Source organism: Echiichthys vipera (assembly GCF_963691815.1).
Source record: "Echiichthys vipera genome assembly, chromosome: 1".
Classification (NCBI taxonomy): Eukaryota; Metazoa; Chordata; class Actinopteri; order Perciformes; family Trachinidae; genus Echiichthys; species Echiichthys vipera.
The window spans coordinates 11,641,964-11,662,597 of NC_139826.1; the positions used below are offsets into that span (position 1 = coordinate 11,641,964).

General features: G+C 41.1%; 1 protein-coding gene across 1 annotated transcript in view; it reads left to right on the forward strand.

Annotated features, from left to right (window-relative positions):
- Nucleotides 1–20,634, forward strand: part of ntrk3b (neurotrophic tyrosine kinase, receptor, type 3b) — a gene marked incomplete at both ends in the record, with an annotated part of 192,526 nt that overhangs the window by 134,965 nt on the left and 36,927 nt on the right. Inside the window, one exon of the mRNA XM_083911883.1 lies at nt 13,315–13,503. Within this exon, the coding sequence (XP_083768009.1) occupies nt 13,315–13,503 (189 nt within the window). The remainder of the gene's footprint in view (nt 1–13,314; nt 13,504–20,634) is intronic.

Below are 20,634 nucleotides of genomic sequence, written 5' to 3' on the forward strand. Positions count from 1 at the left end.
CGTTCTGGGGGGCAGTGTTACTTACTTCTTGCAGCTTGGGTGTTACAGTCTCCATCCTGGTGCTGTTCAGCGAATGAGGTGCTGAAGAACTCAGTGTTGTAAATGAGATGTTGGCTTGTTAACATGCTTTTAATAAATTGTAAATAGAGGCTCATTAATTTTGAATAATGAACAGACAGTTTCACTGGAGCTATTTAAGTATCCTATTTAATGATTTCATAGACACCTTGCAGCCAATCAGAATTGAGTATTCATGGTATACATTTCAGGATCACCTCAGTATCCCTAGGAATTATGATCATATTTTTACACTTGTGATTTAATTCCGTTGCCAACATTTAGTGCCATCGCAGGAAGTAGTGTGCCCTTTATGAAGCGAGAGGAAAAGTAGGGAGGTTGTGATACGGCGGAGGAGTATCAAGGTTGATTTGCTTTCATGTGCTTTGGTTAGATTAGAATTAGCATGACCCCAGCACACATTCACAATCCTATGCAGACACAGTTGTAGAAAAGGCACTAAGAGGTGTTACTTAAGTAAAAAAAAAAAAAGATATAAGCAAAAAACTCAAACACCTTGACACTGACCTTGTTGCTATAAGGCCACAGTGTTAACCACTGAGTCACTGTGTGGCTCTATAGATTTCTGACAGTGGACTGCTTTAGCTGACATGAAAAAAAGGCAGCTAGTACAACTGGAGAAAAAGCAAATCTTTCCACCAGTGGTAGGCAGCCTTTTATGCGAGCAGAGAGCTCCTTGATGGGACATTGTGGACACGCAGGATGGATGATGGCTGCATCAACAACTGTATCCTGCAAAAGTATTACAGACTCCAGCAGAAGCCTTTTTTCAGGACTTTTTCTGTAGGCATTTCAACACAGCCTTCCACACTTTCTTGGCACTCTTGACATCCGGGCAAAGGGTTTTAATGACAGTAAGTCCCTTCATCGACTGGCTAACCAATATCTTAATGTGGGAGACCCGGACCTCGTGGCTGCGGTTCTGAAGAGCAACGATAAAATCACTTTGATTACATTGGGGTTTTTTGTAATGTCCTACAGGCCAACTTGAGCTGAATTTTTGTCTGTTTTTAGTTATTCCTGTCAAGCGTGTTGAAAGCGCCGCAATGGACGAAGAACAGCCCATCATAAAGCTGAAATAATGAATTATCTAAATGAGACTTCCTCATTTCACTAAAAAAACCTAAATAAATATGTTGTAGTACCTAAGCAAGTTATGATACAGCCAGAGGGCTTGGAGGAAATGTGCCACTGCATGTATGTGCCTGACTGTCTTTGGCAGCTTTGGGAAAACGGCGGCCTCTGTGAAGTGACCGAGCACAAGCAGCTTGTGAAGCAGTAGTCTATATGTGAGAGGATCATACAGTGTAAAAACATCAAAGCTGCCCTGGTGGGTAATGAATTCCTAATCAGTTTGAAATTTGCCAGGTTGTATTTGACAGAGTTAGACACTTTTTTTGATGTGTTTCCTGAATGAGAGTGTCAAGTCCAGGATAACTCCCAAGTATCTGAACTCGCTCAACAAAGCGAGCTCCTCCCCTCCCAGAAAGACACCAGAATGATCAGCATTTGGCGACCTTTTAGCAAAATACATACAGACACTTTTTTAACATTTAAAGAATGGCATCAATCAGTGAGCCAGCCCTGAATATGAGAAGTCGTGAGTATTTGAGCAGCCTCTGTTGTGTTTTTCGCAAGGGTGAAAATCACTGCATCATCTGCGTACAACTGTGCATTTACACCCTTACAGACATCAAATAAATCATTAATGTAAACTGAAAACAACATAGGTCCCAGTATGGAACCTTGAGGGACCCCTACTGGACAGTCGAGGTAAGGGGATTTGACACCGCTGACCACCACACACTGCTTTCTATCTGCAAGATATGATCTAAACCAATTAAGGGCCTGTGTAGAAAATTTTATTTTGACAGCTTCTTTAACAGTACTTGGTGGTCAACAGTGTCAAAGGCCCTTTTAAGATCTAGGAAGACAGCTCCCACACAGTTGTTCCTATCCAGGAGACACTTGGTTTTTTCTATCAACATACTTAGGGCCGACTCTGTGGAATGGTGAGTCCGGAAGCCAAACTGCATCGGATGTAATGTTGTGTACCCGTTATTTAGGTGTTCAACTAACTGTTTAGCCACCCATTTTTCTATTATTTTGGAGATGACAGGAAGAATACTGATTGGTCTATAGTTGTTGATTTCAGATTTACTTCCGGATTTAAAGATTGGATTCACCCCTGCTCACTTTCCAGTTCGTCTGGACAACAGAATGCTTGATCGACTGATTTACCAGCTGCGTGATGGGGTAAACTAAAGACTCTATGTGAAGTTTAAAATAGTTAGTGTCAAACCCATAGTCATCCTTGGCATTAGATTTGTTAAGGGAGCAAATAATCTCCATTACCTCTCTATCAGAGATTTCAGTTATGTTAAGAACAAGCTGTTCGCAGTTGACAGGATGATAAACACAGTCATGTGCATTGAAAAGACTTGATATTTCTTGAACAGAAATATTCATCAGCAGAATGTTCAGCAGAATGTTGAATTTACCTCTCTGCTAACCCCCACCACCAATAAAACGCTTGTTTCTTACAGTAGTGGTGGGACACAAAGGCCAGCAGGGGCTTAACCTGCAGCACAGATATGCACAATCATCAAGCCGTTTGTGGGCTGCAGTGGCTTAGTATGGCTCTCCTTTGTGATTAATATGCAAACTCTGCCAGATGCTCGACGCTAGAGAATGTCTTAATATTCTTATGCCATGACAAGAAATATAGCCATCCAGTGTGTTGCTGCTGCTCTGCATGTTTTCATGTGTGTGTGTGTGTGTGTGTGTGTGTGTGTGTGTGTGTGTGTGTGTGTGTGCGTGTGTGTGTGTGTGTGTGTCTGTGTGTGTCTTTGTGTATCCATGCGCTATTGCCTTTACTGCTGAGTTTATGATGCAAAGTATTTTCCATAACAATGCCGCCGCAAGCTTTTCATTTGGCCCTTTCTGATTACATTTCCGTGCGTGAAGAATGAAATTTCAAACAGAGTGGAGAATGCTCAGAATATAGTCTCAGATTACTGTATGTTTCGTTATCAATTTGTGTTTGGGCGCATAACAGGTAATAAAATGTAAGTCCCAGTTTTAGTAGAGATCCTTACTCTTTCGTAGTCATAAATCAAACAACAGAATTGGGACAGCTCATCTGTTGGATGGTGTCATTTTCCAACATGTTTTAGACGTGTGTAAAATTACTTTGTCTGTCTTTAGGGAGCTAACAGAGTAATGCATCGTCAAAGGTATAAAAGGTGATAGGGCACTGTGGTAACAGAGTCAGAATAGCAATCTCACTGTTTTGTTTTGTTATCATTCTGTGAATCAAGACCACAGATATACAGCAACACAAATTGTAATTGGTTCAGTCCTGTGTCATTGCAGATAATGTTCGGCACGGTGTAGGCGCTTTATTTTAGAGGACGTACAAGGGGCTTCAGATGCAGTGACTGATAGGTTTACAGCAGATTTCAAATGCATGTTTATTTCTGTCTCACTGTCCTTCCTCTTAGTGTTCAGCGTTGTTTATACCACAATAAAGAGAGAGCACATTGAGCTGTGTGGGGCAACTGTAAATTGTCGATAGCCTACATTGCAGAAGACCATAAATATCAGCTGTCCTCAAACTCAATATTTGTCACAGTTGGTCACCATCAACTGGAGAGGAAGCAGCATGCAGTCCAAGGGTGCTTCACTGTGCAGAGGCTGATTTTTGGATACTGCCGGCCTGTACAGCTGTCACATGTTTACCCTTGCTCGTCTGTGAGTGGGAGGTTGAGTGAGCAGGTTGAAGCCATTTGTCAGAAGAGCTATTTACATGTCTTCTTTTCTGCAGCGAGGGGAGTTGTCATGCGAGCTGTGCACATAACCTAGAGGCTTCTTCAGATGATAATGGCATTTGGAAATTAACTGCCCTTTTTATCGCACCAATATTTACACATTGGTGCTACAAAGCCAGCAGTCGTGATGCCATACTGGTTCTCAATAAGCATGTGAGGTGTCTAACTGATTTATTTAAGCATGAAAAAGTCTTAGGATTTTAGTTAAAGGTTCTTGAACATAGACTGTACAATATATAAATGTTCTCTCCGTAACGTCAACCATAGCAGGTTTCCAAAGAGCCAAAATTAAATTGAAATCTCCTTCATGGCTCCAGCCATCATTATCTTGGCAGCGCGTGTTGCCTAACCCCTAATGCTAAAATGAGCAAAAAGGTGGAGAACGGATACAGCTGAGGCAAAGATTTGGAGCATGGATAGAGCTGAGGCAGGCAGAATGAAGCCTACAGTCAATGTAAGTGTTAGTGATAAGCTGTGATCACACTGCATGCAATAGAATGCGATTAAATCACAAGAAACATGAGTAACCCGCTGCTTGATCATATTCTGACCATCACGTCAATCGTGCGTTTGGAGCGCCGAGGCAGTAAGGTAGCAGCTGGTTGCTAGCTGTCTGCAGCTATACTCTGCTGTTGTACTAAAATGGAAGGTATGCTTGCGCTAACCAGTGATCTGAATGCTTAAAATAACAGAAATTAGCTCTCAGATGAAGTGTGTGGCTCTTAAAAGAGCTGTTGTATTTTATTGAGATCAGGCTGTGATTTAACCGCCATAGCTGTAGAGGGTGCTGACCTGCCTCCGCGGCTCTCCTGTGGATCAGACCGGGATACGCTCATGGGATAAGCTTCACTCCGCAATGACGACTTTCTTTTTCTGGATTTCCGGCAGACTAGATGCTTAAAGGGATGTTGCTGCCAACCACAAGTCAGAGTTATATCCATTATATTATATCCATAGGAACAGTCTGGTTTCCTTAATGTAGTCATGAAATGCAACAATGGTGGCTGTGGGGATCCCCTTGTGATCCCTCGGATGTTATGGCGCTTACCACATTCTCAACGCTGATTCGCTGACGCGCCATAGCGTCAAGCTATTGGCTGAAAAGTTCAATATTTTCAACTCACAAGTTGGAGGTGTGGACGTGAGTAATGCGCTGCCTGTCTTGAAATCGCAACTGTAGATTGACTTTGCATGTAATTGCGCTGCTTCTATGGCATCTATCGGGGCGTTGTGATCACAGCTTTAGTGTAAATTGTTTCGGCACCCACCTGTCATTCAAACTGGCCAGCCCTGAATCATACATAACTTAATATGATTTAAATGGGGGAGTTCTAAAAAATTAAGATTGACTCACTTTTGGAGCCATCCTCCTCCTGGCCATTCAAGGAACTGCATTTTTTGGCACTTCAGCATGCACTGGCACTCTTTATTTTCCAGCCGTGGAGGTTGCTGCTTGGTGTGGAAGTGTTGTGTTTGGAAGATTGGTGTTAAGATGTTCCACAAGACATTTGCTGGTCTCAATTACAGCAACATATCAGCAAATTAACCTACTCTACAGTCACACCACTAATTCTCTGATAGATTTATGAAAAAAGCTTTAAGCACTGTGACAGTTGATTAATATTGCCTTTCCTTCACAAGCATGATGTTTGCCTCAATTTCACTGTTTTCGACGCTTGTTTCAAATCAAGTGTTAACTGGAAGCGTGGCCTTGCCTCAGTAAGTTATCCTTCCTGTCTTCTCTTGTTCATTTTACATGTCCTCAAGTTAATTCCAGTCCTAATTAACTACCTTTGAAAGGAGTCTGTGCAATAATTACCACAAGGAGGTGGAACGGAAGCAATCACACTCTTATTCTTAATTTATTCCCCACCACAGGGAAAAGCCTACAGAGTCACCCCCTGGCTTTTTTTGTCTTTTGTCCTGAGAATCACCTTCAGCACTCACTTAAGAAGCAGATACCCAAACAATCAGGTGGCTCCACAGACAACCACCCCTGCTGAATTTCCCTGGGTTTTTAGTCTGGTTGAATAAATAATTATTAGAATAAAAACAATGAGAGCTGTAATGCATCAATTGTGCAGAAGGTGAAAAATTGTTCCTGCAGCAGAGACAGGGAGGAAAAATGAGGTACGGACCTAGTAATAACATCTTATGTCACCAATGAGTAGAATAGTGCATAAATTAGGACACAGTATCATTAATGCATTGAAGAACCATATTCCAGATCCAGTCGATATGATCAAGTTCCAGTGATACAGCACCAGACCACATGCAGTAACAAATAATGGAAATGCTGTTATGTCAAGTTCCGTTTTGTAAAAGTTTACTTTATATTACTTTAGATATTGAAAATTGATTGTCTTGTTAAAATACCAATATTTCCAGCAACAGTAGAATGCCCTCCTGATAACTTTAGAGAGGGAATGAAAGGGTCCTTACTAAATTGTATTGCCCAAAATGTTATCTCTATTTCTAATTCAGAATGAGAAATAAATCATTTAAACGTTATTATACAATCTTCAGCATTTTCAATCAGTGTATTAATGGTACTTCTGGAAGTTAGTATGGTACATGACATGGCAAACAGACATAAGAACAAACTTGCAATAAAAAAGATTTAAAAAACAGCTCTCCCCTCTCCAACCTCTAGCGTGCTAAATGTATTGTGAGTTTGTGAGGTTCTATAGACCATTGAGGTGCTTTCTAAACAATGTTTTTGTAGCATAATGTATAAATAGCTAGTCATCCACAAAAAAAACAAATAAGCTGTGTATTGAGACATAAAAAGGTTTTCTATTTCTTCTGTTCTTTAGCATCCGTGGAAAGGTGGTTGGTTGAAAGGTTTGCATGCTCTTTTAATTCATCATGAGGCCTGATCCACAGATGGACCCGCTGGCCCAGCACTTTGACAATACCTTAATGAACGAGTTCATTTGGGGAAGGCGCCTCTGTCTGTGCTCCTGTAGAGTAAATGACATTGACTTCTAAACTCAGAGAAACAGATGATGCAAATGTCACACTTGATCAATTGATTTGGCTGTATTAGCTAATGCACCTGCAAACCACACCTTACATAAACATAAAGCATTTGCTGCACTGCCATGAACCGGATTGCAGAACATTACGTGAAGGAACAGTGAGTAATGCCCACTGACTGTATAAAATATGGGGGTAGTCCCCGTAATGTCACCCGTAGGCTTCTGAAGGGTCGATATGAAGCTCAGTACGGGCGGCTCTGGCTGTCGCCATCTTGGCAGTGCCTGACTGCCACCTCCTGGTTAATCCAATCATAGAAATTGGCAAAGAAGTGGAGCATGGATGAAGCTGAGGCAGGCTAAATGAGGCCTACAGTCTATTGTATGCTCTTCACCTTAATCAGCTCTTAAACAGCCCATAATCATGCAGACCTTTAAGTGTTCATACATTTTGTACCAGAATGTAAACATGTGTAGTTCTGCTGTAAAGTTGGCATTTGAACCTCAATGGGGATTTACTCTATTTTGGAGCCAGTCTTAAGTGGCCATTTTAGGAACTGCAGTTCTTTGTCACAGGCTCTATCTCAGACAGGCTCCGCCCTCTACTGGACTCTATTGGTTATACTTTACTCCAATAAAGAGGACGTATTCACCTACTGAAATTTGCATAAACTTGGCCAGCCAATAAGAACGTGCCTACGGAAATACGTGCCGACTCACAGTAAAAAAGGCAGTTCAAACCACTGTCTGCTATTCTACAGCCTCTTCAGCAAATGGCATAGGAGTGATGGGGCCCCTGAATAGAGGGCTCCGCCTCTGCTATTAGAACTAGAGTTACAATATTGTATCTCACACAGGCACACAGTCAGGCTCACCAGACTACTTCTTAAAGTTTAGAAAGTTTATTATTAAAACATCATAAAGTATTCTTCTGTGCCAAGGGGCCAGAAATCACAGTCACCCTCATCATCAAAAAAGCCCTGAAATGTAAAATAATTAAGGATTACTATGTTAAAAAAAAAGAAAAAGTTAAACAAATAAGGATTATAATGTAGAGGAATGTTGCTTTTTTATTTCTTATTATTATTATTATTATTATTATTATTATTATTTTTATTTCTTTTTTTCATTTTTGATATTCTGGGTTAGCTTATTGTAATGGATTGTATAGGCAAGAATAAGCCTTAGGCTTCAGCCTATTCCTTTTTTGAATGCTATTGTACATTTTTATTATGTGAAATATTTTTTTCAAGCCATGCTGTTGCTGCAACCAATGAGAAAGAAAGCGCGCCGAAAGCGCCCTCCCTTCACAAATAATTTTTACAGCAATAAAGTTGTTGTGATTGAGGCAGTCCCTGGTTCAGGCTTTAGAATGTCATCACTCCAAGACTGGCTCTTATTCATTCACAAGTTGAATCCCCTACCCCCTGGTCCCACCGGTTCCTCCAATGAACCGCCAGTTCCTGTAAAAAGAACAGTACTCTGTAGCATTCCACCTCTTGGGGTGCTGACCCCCACTCATCTCACTGCACCAGTGGCGATTGCTCTAAGACTGCAAGGTAAGCTCAACTTCCCCTAAAATGTCACCCAAAAAAATAAATAAATAAAAAAAGTGGTGAAATATGTCCTGCTGTGTGTACATTCTATTGACTAAATACGTGCTAGAAAGCCTTCGTCTTTTGTTCAGAATCAGCTATTTATCACAGGTAACCAGTGCAACTTCCTTCTCATTCATCCACAGCGCTTTACAGAGTTGGACGCTCAGCTTTAACTGACTTCAATGGGGAAGTGTAGTGGAGTGGGTTGTTCCACTGCAGAGAAACTAGAAGGTCATTGGATAAATGCTGAGCTTTGTCCTGCCCATCGGATGCTCAGCGTCTCTGGGGGTCTATAGGGCAGTGAGCTGGCCCGGACGCTCGGCTTCTACACGATGATTTGATGAGCTGTCTGAGGCGGAATCCTTTTTTTATTGAGAGCTAAATGAGCGAATCAGCGATCTTGAAGAATAAACATCCAGCGGAGCATTTTCCTTCTATTCATTCAAGTTTTTCATTCTGTTGTTCTGAACTGATCCGGAGACTTTACCGATCCCCAGCGACTTTGTGTTTGTTAAAAACGACTAGCGTTGTGTTTGGCGACTCTGTTCTGTCACAGCTGCGGAGCTTCCTCCCCCGTCACCATCACTCACACTCACAGGCAGTCACACTTCACAGTAGTCTGGTGCAGCAGCTCCAGCTGGGCCAAGGCCGTTTAAGCAGCCTAGCTCTGCTGGCCATTAAGAGGACACTGGTCAAGTCTCTGGAGAAGACGCCTAGTTTGTACGACAAGGTCACAGATAATTTTTTTTGAAAAGGAATGAAGGGTAAAATTAACATATAAATAAACAAACACATTTATGATGTAGGTCAGAAAAATGAGCTTACCCTCTTTGAAAGACCAGCAGTCGCCACTGTACTGCACCTTGTTTTAACCTGGAGCTTATCTGTAACATCCTTTAATTATGCCATCTGTGTTAAATTGATAATAATGTGAAAGCATGCTATATCATTTTTATTTAACTTATATACGTACACAGTTAATAATAATAAAACTTCAATTATATTATGACTAAAATAAACACTTCATGTTTAAAAATCCCCACAACACCTAGATTGTTAGCAGCCACTTGTTGCTGTGCTCCCAGCTAAAATATATTTCATCAAATATTCCAGAGTCTCTCTGTCACGCAGGAGCCATCGCAGAGGCTCTCTGACCAGCCACCTGACTGCAGAAGCAAAGGGGTCATGAAGCATTCATTGACAGGGGACACATCTGGATAAGATGTCTCACCCCTGGAGGTTGCCGCTTAGTAATTGGAGTGAGATGTCTCTTTGGAAAGAAAAAGAGGAATTTTATCTGGAGAGACAAATTTCCTATATTTCCACAGTAAAGTAAAGGGATGTTTGCTAGAGAAACATACCGACTGGCAAAGCGTAGAATGTGAGCAATGAGCTAACCTTCAAACGACAACCTGCCACTGTGATCTGAGACTTTCCCACAAGGAATCCCTGAACAAACGGGTGTTTGTTACTCTGAACAGTGTTGAGTTTTTGCCAGTTGTAGTATCTTTTGATGATCAATTACATTCTTTCTGACTTGAGTGTGAGATACAGCTGTGTATTAGCCTGGTTAATATGAGATGGGAGGGGAACCAGTCTCATTTTTATGAGAGGAAGTGATTGCACTGGGTCATTAAGAGTAATGGAGCTATCCGTTTGTGTTCTATATGGTTTGACATTTTCTTGATGCACTTATTTACTTTATTACTGAGATTTGAATGAGAAGATCAATACCACTCTCATATCTGTATGGTAAATATGAAGCTTCAACCGGCTTAACTTTGCATAAAGGCTGCAAACAGGAAAAAATAGCTGATCCATATGATTGCTACAAAATTCTTGCTCTCCAGAAAGTTTTATAACCTTTGTTTTCGTTTATAAACAGAATTATATGTCCATACATACACGTTTAAGGATGGAAATATTGTTAATAAAGTGATGAAGTGAGTACATGGGATGGACAGTGTGAAAAATTCCTTGGTTCTTTCACAGTTTTGAACACCGAAAAGACATTTGATCATGCATGAAAACATGAGTCGGTGCATAGAATCTAAGGGATACAGAAACTGCTGCATTCAAAAACCTTTTCCACACAACTGTCTTAAACGTTTTACAACCAACCTACTTTTGTTTACGGGTCTCACAAACCTGCAATATACAGTTCGGTATTTTGTTATTTAGGAGCTTTTAAATCTAAGGCAGTCGGTGTGGAGTCTTGTCATTATAATTAAGCATAATAGCAGAAAGGCTATAATTGCCTTGATATATTTGTAGCGTAAAATTCTGATGTGGCATATCCCTACATGGAAGTGGTATCAAACCTCCGTACAGAAGACCCGACTGCTTGTTTAAAGACACAGTTTCTGAATATGAGCTGTGTGCATTTCTCTGTGGATTGTGTTATTTCTATAGCACCTCGACCTGCTTTATAATCAAGAGACATGGAAATCTCAATTTTTACAATATGTTTACATGATGTATCTGAAAGAAGTTTAGATGAATACTAACAAATGGACTTGAAAAAGTGTCAGAATCTATGTATGTTTACATTTTTATCAATGCTCCTCAAATGTCATAAGACTGTAGTAAGTTGAATAGAAGAGTTAGAGCCGGAAAACCATTCAATTCAGTCTTAGTCATTAGTCAAGGTCTGAATTAAAGACCCAGTGGCTATTCGTACTGCATGGCGGATTTTACCTAACCATATTACTATTTACAAAAGTTGTGAAAGGGATAAGAGATGAAAAGAATGGGGGGGGATACTGAAACTTGGCTCATTTCATTTTTACAGTTATCTTGAATAAATCAAAGTTGGTTTAATAGAGAGGAACTTTACTCTCAGATAGATGTTTTGGGAAAATGTCCACTTCCTGTTCCAATTCCATTTTGTGCACAGGCAACGTCTCAGAAGATAAAAACCCTCTCAGCGGCCGTTGGGCCTGTTCATCACTGAGGTAACATAAATGCAATTTTTTGGATGTTCTGAAGTGGAGAACTTCAATTTTCCCTTCACTTTTCAGAAAACCTTCATCTCCCAAAGAATCAAGTAGGAGGTTTTGAATAGTTTTTGAGTGCAGCGGTTTGGAGGGAGGCCAGGCGTTCCCCGAGGCCTCATCGATCTGGCACTGAAGTCTGACCAGATGGGTTTTCGTTCCAATTCATTCATACTGAAAAGCTGAGCATAATACTAGGATCCTTTTTAAAGTATATCTCCTCACTTTTTAAAGACTTCTACACTTGACCCATCATAACTTTTTATTTAATGATTTCATTTCAAAAATAGTGATGTTTGAAGCATTATACTGCACATATCTTTCTGCGCTGTGTTGTGGAACGTCAGAGACATCAGCAATTTAGGGTTATAGTGTGCCACCTGTCCTCAGTGGTTGGGTAGGTGGTCGCCTGGTAAAGCGCACAGCTCTCCAATAAAGCGGGTGCACAGCTATGAAAACCCTGCATAACAGCAAATGTTGTAAATAAATGGATTCTCACATGTCACCTCATCAAACACCCATCTCCCTGCGACTCAGGGTCTACAATTTGATGTGACGGGGTCTTGATTACTATTTACTGTGTTGTCAAGGTGAGCAAGAGACTCAACTTTGTGGGTAAACAGATTGACTGTCACAGCACCACTGAATCAGACGCTGTTGACATTATATCCACTTGCTGTTTCTTTCCTCCCTTCTCTCTGAAGATTGCACTGTGTGTCCGAGCTGCTGTGTAGCTTTGGACACTGCAGTGACAGGAACAGGAAACTGGATCACATACTACTTAATCAATATACATATATATATATTTATACTAAAATGGGGAGATTCAGATGGGGAACATGCACAGCACCTCTTCGCATTAACATTTACAGCACTAACTTCCACTACTGTAACTCATTTTCACTGGCCTGTTGTGCAAAAACAAACCACCCACCACACCAACAGTAACCATTTTTGTCATTTGATTAAAGTGACTATTAATTAAAGCTCACTCCCAGACATGCTTTAAGACATATTAAATACCCTGCTTTGAATAATGTCTGTTTTTTCTCCACAATTACCTTGTTGGAAATTCTTTATGAGGATTAACCCCTTGAAATGTACCGTATCATTTTGAAGGAGGTCCTCAATGACATAATACAATATAAGCACAATTAGACAAAACGTAAAAAAAAAACCAACAACTTAACAATAACAAGATGATTACACAAAGCTAAATGAAGGCAATGTAACAGAACCATTTCACCCAGCAGCCGCCAGCCGTCACTGCAGTGGCCAGCAGCTCTGTTTTCTTCTGGTCATACACAACAACTGCTGATGGCTTTTTCCAGTTAAATTTGTGTGAGGGGTTGCCAATTTTACTACAAGAAATATAGAACTACTCGAAATGTTTGTTTGAAAATAAAGTGCAGCCAGTCTCACTTCTTATGATGAAAAGGGCAAATAAAGAGGTTGCCTTATTAAACATACAAACAAAATCCCATCAACACCCTCACATTCATTGGAATATCCAGAATCATTGAATAAGTAAATATTTCTTAGTTTAGATATTTAACTGCTGGAAAAAAGAGGCCTCCTACTTCACTGACGTCATACTTTCTACATCACACTTGGACAAGTTGTATACTGGACCCCAATCGGCCTTGTTATGTAACAAACTCATGTTTGTACATACATGTTGAGCCCAGCTGCTCAAACATCACAGTGAAGTAACAAGTTGGGGAATAACTGACAATGACACTACAGAACATACAATTCAGACAACTCTAACTTGAGCTCATCATTTGGAGTTTTAACCATTAAATAGTTAACTGTATTTCTTATGTTCTTCTTCCAGGACCAGTAGCTGTGATCAGTGGTGAGGAAGACTCTGCCAGCCCCCTTCACCACGTCAACCATGGGATTATTACCCCCTGTACTCTGGATGCCGGTCCTGATGCTGTTGTCATAGGAATGACTCGTATTCCTGTGGTGGAGAATCCTCAATACTTTAGGCATGGACACAATTGCAACAAGCCAACGACCCGTAAGTCCTTGTGTATTTTGTACTTGTTAGCACTCTTTTGTCACAGTGGAGTGTCTACTGCTGACCATTATCACATTATATGACCCTTGAACTTCTGTTTTTCAAGAATGAGGCTAAGCATACTGAACTGTAAGGCACATAAGAAAACTCCCACATAATGTAAAGTGCGGTTTATGCTCAAAGAGCATCAAACACCATGTCTTTATTAGGCTTGTTCCAACTTTTGCATCTCCATTGTAATTTGCTGTTTATCTTTACAATGACAAGTGTTGGGGCCCTCGGGGCTAGAGTATAATTTAGTGTCATCTACAGTCAGTGTGATCATATGGTGTTAGCACCTGCTGGCTCAGTTCCAGGCTCTTTATATAGGATCTGTTTAGACAAAAGCAACCTGCTGTATACCAGCTACTGCTGATCAGACAGCCCCCCTCCACCTTACTCGCTCTCCCTCGGGACTCATGTTTCAGGTTTGGGGAAGACAAGACCCCTTTAAGGCCTAATTACTCACAATTACATCAACTGCTCAAGAGAATCAGCAGAAAAAAACTGTGCCAGCAACCAGCTGAAGCCTGGCGCCTGCTGCTTCCTTTCCTCACAATACCAGTCACACCAACGGGTTTAGTCTGGAAACACGACTCTTTTCCTCTCTGAATGAGATCAGGCAATCCAGAACCCTTTCAGCTTGGATCTGCATTGTTTGCATCTTGGCTCTTCGGCAAAATGGCCGTCGGTCAGGCTAACAGAAGTTGACTTCTGAGTTTGAGCCAATGAGAAAGAAGGAAATCCCATTTAGAGGTGATAAATAAATGACGGGTCTTATGTTTTATGAATTGCATGAATTGTTAATGGCCAGCCGGTGACAGATTTATTACGCCTCATGCCTTGCACAGGAGATCTGATTGCGAGCTAATGAATAAATGACAGTGGGCACAAATGAAACTTTCTCCCGATTACCATGCACCTGAAAATGAAAGTCAGGCCGTGGCTTTGCATGATGGCAGCTTTGCCGTGGACCTCTCCAAATGCTGCATCCTTTGTCTTTTTTATTTAGATTTAATTCTATGTGCGTGCATAAAGAAAGGAAATGAACCTTGAATCCATCACAAGGTCATAATGGACACTGCATTCTGCCAGCGGCTGGAAAAACAAAATGGCTCCGAACGGCTTCTGCCTCTGCTGATCATTCACTGAATATGAATGTATTCTTTATCCTCAGGACACACACAGATGAGGAAAGGAAATGTCAGTGTGTATCCATGTGTATATCTGTGTGTAGGTGTATGACAGGGAGAATGAATCTGAGCATGTAGATGTAGGCGTACCGTGTGTGGCTTGGAGGTAGAATGCATTTCCGGATCTCTTACCTTACTATCCTCCACCTCCTGCCTGGTTTGATAAGTGCCTTCAGGCAGGGGTCCCTTGGGTGTCCCCGGGGACCTTTGGGTCTACATTGTGCTGCTGGCCTTTGCACAGCCTGACTGTCCTGTAGCCTTACTCCACTCTAATACAGTGTGGTGGCTTTATTGATGCTCGGCCACCAATCCATAATGAATTCATTCATTTACTTGAAAGCCTCTTATCCAGGAGAGTACCTTGCTACCAGTTTGTCTCAGGCACACACACACACACACACACACACGCACACACACACGCACACGCACACGCACACACACACACACACACACACACACACACACACACACACACACACACACACACACACACACATACAATCACCTTCCTTTTTCATTCCAGCAGTATTCACACTAGCAAACATATATTTAAACACACCCACACCTCTCCTTGCCTTGTCAGGAGTTCATGAATGTGTTGGTCAGTCCCAGTTCGCTTCTACCACCAGTCTCCTGCCAAATATCAGTAGTATAGTGTACAGAACAACAGTGAGGAGGAGGAAGAGGAGGAACAGTAGTCTGTTGCTACTGTCTGCTGTGCTTGCTTCCGTTGAAACCGCTGCATGTGAAGGTAAACCACCCACATCAGATCTCACACAGGTGACTCCAGTTGGCCTTACCAGATGTATTATTCATTAATGTTTAATCTTCAAGTCAATACTGTTAAATATATTATAAATCCCATATTTTACCATTTGTTTAATAGTCACACAAAACAGAGCCAGAGAGAGAAAAGCTTGCGCACGCAATGTCTCTGCTGTCAAACTGTGGCACACGAAAACCGTATGTCCTGCTGTCATTCCAACATTGCAGGAAAAAAAAAAGGAAAAATAACACATATTATCCCATTGTAGTTGTCCTCTTGTTGAACCGGTGCCTACACATGCAGTTGAAACCAAGCTCCAAATATTGGGAGCATTATGAGAAAAGTGTTGCCAATTCAAAAACATGAAGTGCTGTCATTCAATTGGTCCATCTTCTGGATGAACCCATGGCCTCGACTTTGGTTGCAGTAAACAGGACTGATTAGGTTGTCCGTTGAGATCAGCTCTTTTTTTTCCACTCACCCGGCTGAAAAAGACCAATCCTGGGAAATATAGCCGCATTAGGGAGATAAAGGCAGGAAAGGCAAAGGACAATTCTTTAGCCTAATGACAGATCCATATCTCGCCGGATCCGCTGTCTCCCAGCAAGTGGCTTTGTTTTATCACTCAGCTTGCTATTTTAATTACGGATTAGTCACATCTCGCTGGCCAAAATTAGACAATAGCTTTTGATGTTGGAGTATAGCACGTAGGCTTTCATTACATCCATGTTATTAGAGATGTCATGCATGGGCTCCGCTCGGACTAACCCCTACTCTGTCCCCCTGCTTTCGGTGTAACAGAGACATCATTGTGCTCCAGGTGATGTTTTTGAAGATTAAAATGTTTCCAGTAGAGACAAGGAGTGACTAATTTAGCAGCTTGAAAACTCAGCAAATGAATGCAAATGTAGAGACGGTTGATTGAAAGGCAGTTATCATGTTCCAAGGCTATGATTCCATGAATTAGAGCTTGAAATTGAACCACCCCACAGGCTAGCCAGTTGTGTTTTCAAGCAACCTACTTTAATTTGTTACTTAAGAAGTCCAGGATGTTGTAGCTTAGCCCGGAATGGAGCAAAGTAGAAACATTTCGGTCGTAAGATCTCTTAAAAGATGCTTGTTGCCAGGTGCATTCCTATGAATACTGTATCTACACTGATCACAACCACATAGAAATTCACTGAAGATCCCATCATCAGACAAACTTCGAGCAGAGTGAAAGACAGGAGTCAGCTGGCAGGAGTCAGCTACACATACTAAACAGTAAGCAATGAAAATTAAATCAATTTAAAAAGTAAATTAAAAATGTTTGCTACTGCAAACATGTTTAATTGGTTTTGAAACCTTTTGCAAACAAGAGTATTGGCAAGATGCTAAAAACACACTTGAGTCTATTAAAATAGCAAACATTTTCTCTGCATTTTTTGGCTCCTAACACTGTAAGAAAAAATATATAATTTAATTACAAATACGGGACACATAACATAAGACATAACACTGGGAAAAAGATCTGCATTTTGAAGTTGGATGTGGCCTTAAAAGCACATTTTCATGGTTGTTGATAGGTCAAAATTAATATGGATGGTTCATTCCCACCACTGAGCACCCAGCCTACAGTTTTTTTAAAAGCAGAATAAAACAAACATACACAAATCTACTTTTCTGCTTTTTATACTGTATCTGTTGGGACTAACGTCTTCTCTAAGATGTCAAATACAGCCATTTTGTGTTGGTAGTCACTTAAAGGACCTCACCTAAGCACCAAGTGTAAAGTACTTAGTGCTTAAGTGTACCTAATGCTTAAACGTTAATCCAGCAATAACACCAAGGTTGACTTCAGGGAGAGGCCATTGTCAAAAGGATATCTATATACAATTTCCTCTCTACATATAAGTGTTGTGGTATTGAGCCACTAAGTGTTGAAAATAATAAGATAAATAAGACATTTTGAAATGAATTACTGTTTGATTAAACTGTGTAAAATATTAAAATAAATCTTCACTTTGAAATAGACATACACATTTTAATTTCAGAATGACACTTTTTTTTATTAATAATGTTACTTTCCAAGCCAGATTGGTTGTCAATCATGCCCTTATATTTAGTGTTGTGTCTAGAATATAGTTGCTCATATCACAGTTGCTTAGGGCTGCCATTGCCCCACGTTAAGAAACATTTTGCGGCCACCTTTTAATTTGACTGGTCAAGCGTCAGTTTAGGATAGGCAACTTGTGGAAAGCTAAAGGTTGCATGGCAACTATCGAGGCACCTTTCAAGTGTCACAGGAATTAGGTTGTGTCATCAATGCTAGTTTTGCAAGCTCAAGTTAGCAATTTCACTGGAAAACTCACAACTGCATTTTTCCTGTTGGCTCCTCAATCATATGGTGGCATCAAAACTTTGAGCACCCCTTGGGCTGGCTGCCCGATGACCTATCCTAACTTTAACCATTTGAGGGCAATGCCTAACCTCAACCGTCTCGAGAGTTTAACATCATGGGTAACCATTTAGACACAATGTTCATTAGTTAGTCAGTTAGTTAGCTAGAGCAAGATTCCGCAGTAATTTTGAATCAATCTTGTACTGGACAGGAAAATTTTCTTTTATTAAGCTTAACTAGTCTTTGCTTAACTCAGGGTTGTCCAAACTACGGCCCGCGGGCCAACTGCGGCCCGTGGTCCATTTTTTTTTGGCCCGCAGCAAGTTTTAAAAATATAATTGAATATGGCCCTCACATGAAACTTGCCCTGGACTGTGTTGTAATTCTTAGTTTCAACACTAGGTGGAGCGTCACTTTTCAACAAGGCAGGTTTTCCACTAAATAAAAGAAATAAAAGAAAACATTTGCCACGAGAAAAATGTGAGAACCAAAGAAACGCAAGAAAGCAAGTGAGTGCGGAAAATTTCAGACACGGTCAGAAAATGAATATTTCTTCATAGAATTCAAGGGGAAATGTGTCTGTTTGATTTGCCAAGAAAGTGTTGCAGTGATGAAAGACTATAATGTGCGAAGACACATTGAAACCAAAGATCAGACCTACACGTCCTACACTGGTGCTGAGCAGGAGAGAAAGTTAAGCAAATGGCAGCCAGCCTGCTAGCTCAACAGCAGTATTTTCTCCGTGCTAACAAAACACAAGAAACTGCCACAATAGCAAGCTATAAGGTAGCTCAGCTCATAGCGAGGCCTCCATGGTGTGCGCCAGGGTGCGAGAGAGTGGAGGTGAGGCTGCTAAAATGCACTGTATCATCCACCAAGAAGCCCTCTGTGCCAAGACAGTCCAGCTTGGCGATGTGATGAATACGGTTGTGAAAACGGTGAACATAAGTCGAGCACGAGGGCTCTAACACAGAGAATTTCAAGCTTTCCTATCTGATGTCGATGCTGAATACGGGGACTTACTATATCATTATGATGTGCGCTGGCTCAGCCGCGGCTCTGTGCTGCAGCGGTTTTATTCTTTGAGATCAGAAATTGATCAGTTTTTGAAAGAGAAGGACAAACCTCTCTGTGAACTGAGTGACCCTCTGTGGTTGGCAGACCTGGCATTTCTAGTTGATCTTACTGGTCATCTTAACACACTGAACGAGAGCCTGCAAGGCAAAGACCAGCTTGTGCCACAGCTGTATGCGCACATGAAAGCATTCTGCGCAAAGCTCCGTCTCTTTGAGTCACAACTGCACAACTTCAATGTTGCGCACTTCCCCACGCTGTCCGAAATCAAGTGTGGTTTTCCAAAGAGCAACCTCTCAACTAAAAAGGAGAAATATGTGTCTGTTGTCACATCTCTTAAGACAGAATTCAGTCAGTGTTTCCAAGATTTCTCTATAATTGAGAAAGAAATCAAGCTGTTCTCGACTCCCTTCCTGATGGATGCAGAAAGTGGAAGAGAGTCTCCAATTGGAACTTATCGAAATGCAGTGTGATGATTCTCTGAAGAATCAACATCAGCTTCTCTCCCTACCCGACTTCTACCAGAGCTTGGAAAAGGCCAAGTTTCCTCTGATGCGACGTCACACAAAAAGGATGATGAATCTGTTCAGCTCCACATACAGATGTGAGCAAACGTTTTCTCTGTTAACTCTGAACAAAAGCAGATTGAGAACCAAAATGACCGACAGCCATCTGCGGGATGTCCTTCGCATCTCAACCACCAAACTCACTCCTGACCTGCCAGCTATCCTTCAGTCTAAAGCGCAGCATTACTGCTCCCACTAAGTGCAACGCTGTTCCTATTAAAGGTGAGTTAAAAAAATTTTTTTACAGTATTCATGTGATCACAAGCTCAATTATTGAATTACTTATTTGCATAAATGTCTTATTTTCTCCCTTTATACAGGGCTATGACGAGGGATCACCATCCTGACTAAGAAGCAATCTAAGGCTGCTGTTTTGAGAAAATGAGCTGCCAATCCTTTTGTTAGGCTTGTTAACTAACTCTCGTTATCTATTGTGTCAATGACACGATGCCTCTAAGCTTTAATTCTTCTTGTGATATATTACATGTAGCTAACATTAAGCCTATGCCAACAGAGCTCCTGATGATGCGAGGACCTTCACGCTAATATTTCCATGCTCTCAGGGAGTGTGCCTATGTTCCCCACAACCTATGTTCATGGGTCCTATGTTCGTAGGTCCTATGTTCCCTGCTTTGTATGTGACCGGGGAACATACAAAGCAGTTGCTTTACAGTTGTTAGTTGCAACTAACAACTGTAAAGTACTGCTATACGGCACACAGTTTTATTATTATGACATTTCAGTGTCCCTATAGCTCCTTAGAGAGAGTTGGTAACTACCTCTTAGGAGGTAGGAGGTCCCGCCGCGGGGAACATAGCACCCAGGGAAATAGGACCCGGGAGCATAGGGATGACCCCTGCTCTTGTGCTTGTATTAAGGTTTCCAGATTTTTGAGACAAAGTCTGGGGACATTTTTGGTTCAGAGGCTTAAAAACCTCCAAAACATGTAGTGATTTTGTCTTCGGAAAAATAAAACTGGGACACAGCCCTTACTATTCACAAAGCAGTTTCTCTCACCCTCTTTCTCCTAAATTGCAAAGGAATTGATTAACAAAGTAAAATCAAAGTAGCTGACATTAAGAACATCCATAAAAGCAGCTGTAATAAACAGGT